The sequence below is a fragment of the Sinocyclocheilus anshuiensis genome, unplaced genomic scaffold (genome assembly GCF_001515605.1).
Source record: "Sinocyclocheilus anshuiensis isolate Anshui unplaced genomic scaffold, SAMN03320099.WGS_v1.1 scaffold1318, whole genome shotgun sequence".
NCBI lineage: Eukaryota > Metazoa > Chordata > Actinopteri > Cypriniformes > Cyprinidae > Sinocyclocheilus > Sinocyclocheilus anshuiensis.
In genome coordinates, this window is record NW_015557160.1 from 564986 (window position 1) to 571800 (window position 6815).

Here is a 6815-nt window from a genome sequence, read left to right on the forward strand (position 1 = left end):
TCCCATGACTCCACACTCAGTCACAGCGTCATCAAACTACGCCTTTGTTTCTTTGTTTATTTTGAATACGCACCCTCTAGTGGCAAAAAATTACATATTGTGCCTTTAACTATAATTTTTAACAAAACAAGAAAAGTTTGTCAAGATAGATAGATATAGATACTAAATAAATATTGCTTTCTAGCCATAAAACCATATTTAGCAATAAAATATTTTAATTTAATTTTAAATTAATTTTCCAAAAACAAAGACAACTATCGAAGAGTTATTTAAACATTTTTTTCTATCATATTTGTGGTGAATAGTGCATGATTGTGTGATCTGCAGCTTCATATACATATACATATAAAACATTCATTGACACATTGTGATTTTGTTCTACATTTTTACATTTTAGTGGCTTACTGTGAGTATTTTATATGTTTCACCACATTCAGAAGAAAATATTAACTTCCTAAAATAAACAGGATCTAAAAATAAACAAATTTTCCACTGACGTAAAAGTTATTAGAATTAGATGGTTTGTGTGCCTTAGATCATATAGCCATTTGTAAAGTGTTTAATTTGTTCTCCACAGCCAATTTTTATTTATATATGTCACTTTCTGTGTGTTATTTTGGAATCTGTGTGTGTACCTAGACGTGTGTGGTTTGCTTTCACCTGAGATGGAAATATCCGCACAGGACACAGAAACATGCTGATAACAATCTCCCCGAAAATCCATCATCATGCTGACAAATGCAGTAGCCTAAGAACAAACATCTGAGGTTTGCTTGGAGGACTTTACCTTGTTGCACTTGTAATCCTGTATCTCTGATTCCTGGCCAGTTCAGTGTGCACACCCTTGTGTACCTGCCATTACCTTGACAAGATCTGGGCCCAAAGGAACTATGTTGTCTGGGACACACAAAAGAGTTCCGAAGAGGTAATGATCCAAATGTCAGTCAAATAATCCCTCATTTCGGAGGAATTACAGGGATACATTACTCTGTAATGAGAGAAACCCATGAGAGGAACTACAGAGGCCACTGTCAACACCTCTAGTTATGACCACATACTACCTGAGGGCTTGAGAGGGCAGAGGTTAACTACTCTTTACTGTAGTCCAGAAACCTGAGCTGACAAACACACAGAAGCTGTCAAAGTGAATGATCCAGTGAGGGAACTCTGAACCTTGGGACTGAGGGTCTGGATGCCATTCCTGCTGTGAAACTTACACAGGATAATTCCTTCCCCTAAGAGCGGATCTCCATTCAAGTTATGACAGAAGCAAAACTAATGACGCTCTCACGAGTCTGAGCAACTGAGAAGAGGACAATTTGCAACCAATTTGCGCTATGGCGCACATCACTATTAGCTCACTATTGCTTGGATTTGGGTTAGGGATGTGAAGAAACCACTCCCCCGTTTAAGTATTACATTATAACATTAAGACGCAACTTTTTTAACATGAATGACACCTCAAATCATGCTGTTATAAGCTATAAGTCTTGCAATTTTCACTTGGCAGATAATGAATTGGGTATAAAATTGTGCACCATTCAGACTTGAATTGAGAATGCTGTTTGAATGCTACATAATTGCAACTCAGACAGATAGACAAACAGACGGACGGACGGACGGACAGACAGACAGACAGATAGACAGATAGATAGATAGATAGATATAGATAGATAGATAGATAGATTGATAGATATAGATAGATAGATAGATAGATAGATAGATAGATAGATAGATACATAGATAGATAGATAGATAGATAGATGATTAAAGTGCCCCTATTATGCCTTTTCGAATATTACCTTTCATGCAGTGTGTCATGTAGCTGTATGTGAACATAAACTATCTGCAAAGTTGTGAAGCCGACAGTGCACGATAAATAAAGTTATTGTCTATCAAAAAAAAAAAGAGTCGGCTCGCAATCACCTAAACGAGTCGTCAGGAATTTGAATCTTATTCTGTTACGGCTCTACGTCACAAAGTAACACATTTGCATAATGTCCGCCCACATTCTACGTCGCCAACTTGCCCGCCCACAAAAATTTCTGTGTGGTTAACATCATGTCGAGAGACGCTGTATCCTACGCCGTGAGAGTAAATTTGTTTTATCACATCCGTTTACGAATCGTTTAGAAATGAGGTAAAATTAAATCTTTAAAATCATTTTTTTGACCTTGCATGCAGGTAAACCTGTTTTAGGAGACTCATAAAACAATATTAGCAACCTTAAAAATGGCATAATAGGGGCACTTTAACATGATGACCTGATACTGACCTGTAAAATCTTGCGGGCACTCACAGGTGTATCCCCCCTCTCGACTGCGGCATTTCCCGTTATTCTGACACGGGCCTGAGTAACAAAGGTCCACCTCCGTCTCACAGTAGTCTCCAGTGAAACCATCAGGACATCGACACCGTAACCCATTCACGGGGTGTATGGGCCTAAAAAGAACCGTGTTGGAAGCCACGAAGGGAGCTGTACTGTCAAACTTCAGAACAGCTACACACTTCATGTAGTTCTCACAGGGTTCCCGCAGACAGATATTATCATCAAAAGGCAGGACACGCTGGGTCGAAATCAATGTCAACAACGTACGGTTCAGGTACAGCTGCTCCAGCAGCTCCTCTGATGGGAAATAACATCCCGGAGCTCCACCTGGAAGCAGGGCTGAGAAAGTGACATTGAGAATGCTGCCGCTAACGTCTGTGTCATTTTGGACGTTGAAGACGAAGACACCGTCAGGACTGGTGGACAGGACCACGGCTATGCCTTCAGTGAAGAGTGAGAGCAGAGGGGAGAGGAAACGCTCCTGAGACATGTTCTCCAGACGAACAGTGATGCTGTTCGTCAACATGTCGTCCGTGATGATGGTCACCCGTAGGGTGCAGAGGGCCGAGACCTGGTGGAGTCCATCTGTGAAGACACAAAGGCACATTGAGGGACTCGGTTAATGTTTAAACTGAAATGAATGGCATGGCAGGAGCTGGCAGGTGGTAAGTTTACATTCTTGCGAGTGAGATGAACTTTAAGAACATGCTGGAACATGGAACTTAATTCTGTGATTGTTCATCAAGCATTTCGACCTTCACAGTTGTATGATCATTTTTCACTCTGTTTGAACAGCAATACAACCAGCTTCCTGTCAAACAATGCATCAACTCTGAACACAAAAATAAAAATAAGTTTGAATTGTTTGGTTTGGAGAGGAGGTGTTGATTATCCGGTTTTTTTTATTTATTTATTTTCTTTTTTATACAAGGAACAAATATAAATATATTGTTCATATACTTATTTGAATATAAGTATATATTTGTAATATATCTGATACTATAAAAATACTGCAAAAAACAGTGTATTATTATTATTATTAACAATGACGATGTTATTATAAATAAATAAATAAATATGTACTATAACTATTGGTTACTATTTGTTTTAATATTATAAATTATTTTTTTACCAGGAAAATTATGAATATCATTCTGATACTTATTTGAATACAAGCATATTTTTAATATTCCTGATACTATAAAAATATTGCAGTGTATTATTGTTATTGTTATTATTATTACTAATAAACAAACAAACAAATAATTAAATGATTACTATTCTTGTTAATATTAGAATTTTTTTCAAGGAAATATACTAATATTTTTTTTTATATATATTTTGTATACAATAATTTTTTTAAATATATCTGATACTATAAAATATTTTTTACAAAAATTAGACATCATTATCAAATATTATCATTATTATTAGTGTTATTATTATTATTATTAGCATTTAACATTATTTTTAGCATTATTAATAGTAATTATACTACTACTACTACCAATAAATAAATAAATAAATATGATGATGATAATTGTTAATATTATTAACAACATTTATTTATATATTTATTTAGTTAGTTATTTAGTGGTGGTTCCATTGGGAAAAAAAACAACAACTTTCCATTTCATTCATCCCCACTTTATCATTGTAGTGTTGTGTTGTACATCTGGCCGCTGTGTCACATTCGCTCTGTCCTTTAGTTTGACAGGTATTGTTCATAGTCCAGTGTATTCTCTTGTACCAACTGCAGGCTCCTAGTGTAAAGGGCCCCTCTGTAATGTGAATGGAGAGAGCTATAATTGCAGGACAATGAGGACATGTTTCCACTCTGTTACACTGTCCTTTCACATACTGTCAGCTACGACAAACACGCAGTTGTAGAAACAACAAGGAGTTTCTCTCTTGCATGCACACACATTTGCACACGCACACAAAAACGCCATGCATACACATTCAATTAAATGTTTTGCACTGTGATGCACTTTATTTGCAATTAAACCTATTTCACTGGTGTGCGCCATTATAAAAAATGCACAATATTAGTGATCATAAAAACTATTTAAAAAGTACTTACTATGCCGTTACTGTAGATTAAAATATTTTGACACCTTATTTAATTAATTAACCATATATTATGCTATTTATTCCATTCTTATTTGTAATTGATTCACAGCCTAAAAATAATTTCCTAACTTTTTGCATTATTAAAAAAGGAAATTCTGGCAAACTTGCAACCTTGGCAAATCACAAATTTGTCACATACTAATCACAATTTTCCCACAAGTAAACATTTTCTGCAAGGGAAACGGCTGAATAACAGGCCACTTCCTATTCCATTGTGTTCATAATACTCAATAATCCCATAAACTATTAAACTATGTTTCTTTTAAATATGCTTAGTAAACTTTGCTCTATCATGCCAGAAATCTGATGCTTATACTGAGAAGGCAGCAGTAATGTATACGCTAAGTGGTTTCTTGTTTTTTGTCTTGCCTTTAATGAGTTCTGCAATACAATCCCAACTTTGTATATTATATTACACTCTGAAATGCATTAAGTGTCTCCCTCTCCCTCTCTGTTGATTTTCTTACCAGTAAGTGCTACTACAGCATAACAAACACTCTGGCATATAATAAAATATTACAGAGACACTTTACAATAAAGTGCTGATGAAAACTGATCCAAGCACTTGAAATCTTCTCTAAACAGAATTTGAAGAAAGCACTAAATGTATGTAAATGTATCATAGTTCATTTATCCAGACATAATAACATTATAATTTACCCAGACATACAGTGGGTACGGAAAGTATTCAGACCCCCTTACATTTTTCACTCTTTGTTATATTGCAGCCATTTTAAAACGGCATAGACATGAAATATGCAAAACTGTTAAATGACACGCACCAGAAAAAGTGTTCAACAAACAGATCATTCTCAGAATTGTCCCACACATAATAGATCGGCCTACAGGTGTGATCTTGGATCGCCTCCAGGAAACAGCATGTACAAAAGAATGATAAGACTCCAAAATCTGTCTATACGATCAAATAGGAATCCCTGTGTTAAAGGGGTCATATGATGCTTTTTTAAAGATCATTATTTTGTGTATTTGGTGTAACAGAATATGTTGATTTAATACGAATATTATACACAAGTGTGCGTGGTCCTGAGTAGAAACTGTACCAACTGATTCCAGAGTTTGCTGAACAAGAAAACAAAGCGAAACAGTGTACGTTTAAATGGAAAAGCGGCCGCGATACCACTGCGCCACAGGAAGCCCAGCTTCATCGAATCCCTCAAAACTGATGGCAGAGATTATGGCACTCACAAAGTAAACTAGGTTGAAATGTTCACAGTTTCACTTGGCAACACACTCCTTTGCAGGACCACTGAGCTGTGACAGTGTTTACAGCCTCTGTAAAGAGCAAGTGTCATATTCAGTTTTCTTTTCGAACAATCTGAGGACGAAGGCAAACACACAGGGCAGCTTTTCAGGACGGTGTTTTCCGAGGGAAAGGGCCAAACAATCTGTGCAAAGATGAATGTTCGGTGTAGTCTACACACTCTAAAGACACTTACTCTACACTCGCAGGAGCTCGCCTGCAAACGAACACACAGTGGGAAATTTAGAGGCTATCATCTAAGTGTTAAACTATCCTATAGATAATGTCAAGGTCAGTTTCCTGGTTACCAACTGGTAACCAACTATGTGGATGATGTGAATCAAAGATTTGGTCTCAAGTCTCAAGGTCTCTTTCAACAAACTTTCTGTTCAAAATGGTGAAATTGTATCATGTCATGCAACTTAGCTAATACGAAAAGTACAACTTACAACTTTTTTTTCCTCCTATCAAAATCATGGATAGGTTTGTTTGGGTTACACATTTTTGTACAGTTTTGCCATCTCATATAAGTTATTGCAACTTTTTATGAGAACAGGTTCCCTATTTACACCAAGAGTGATGCATCAAAGCAATGACTTTTCATACCAAATATATCATAATTTGTTTTAAAAAAAATCTAGCATATTTTAATGTGAACATTAATGAGATTTGAGCAGCAGTGAAGGAGAACGTTTTTCAACAAATAACAATCAGTGTTGGGTTTAATGCATTACTAAGTAATTAGTAACTGTCATTTAATTACTTTTAATAAATTACTTCCGATGTAATTGCATTAAATACTGTATAGACTATAGAACAATTCCATATAAAACAATAGTGGATTTAACATCAAAAGTTTACATCTAATGTTAAAATGTATGTTTTTAATGTTACTTTCTCCCTTTAAAGGGGTCATATGATGTGATTTCAAGTTTTCCTTTCTCTTTGGAGTGTTACAAACTGTTCGTGAATAGATAAGATCCCTAAAGTTGCAAAGACTAAAGTCTCAAAACCAAAGAGATATTCTTTATCAAAGTTAAGACTCTGCCACACCCCCCTAAAACGGCTCGTTCTAACACGCCCCCACATATC

General features: G+C 35.8%; 1 protein-coding gene across 1 annotated transcript in view; it reads right to left on the minus strand.

Moving 5' to 3' along the window:
- Positions 1-6815, minus strand: part of LOC107678303 (cadherin EGF LAG seven-pass G-type receptor 1-like) — a 49138-nt gene that overhangs the window by 29502 nt on the left and 12821 nt on the right. The window contains 1 exon segment of the mRNA XM_016473526.1: positions 2276-2914. Within this exon segment, the coding sequence (XP_016329012.1) occupies positions 2276-2914 (639 nt within the window).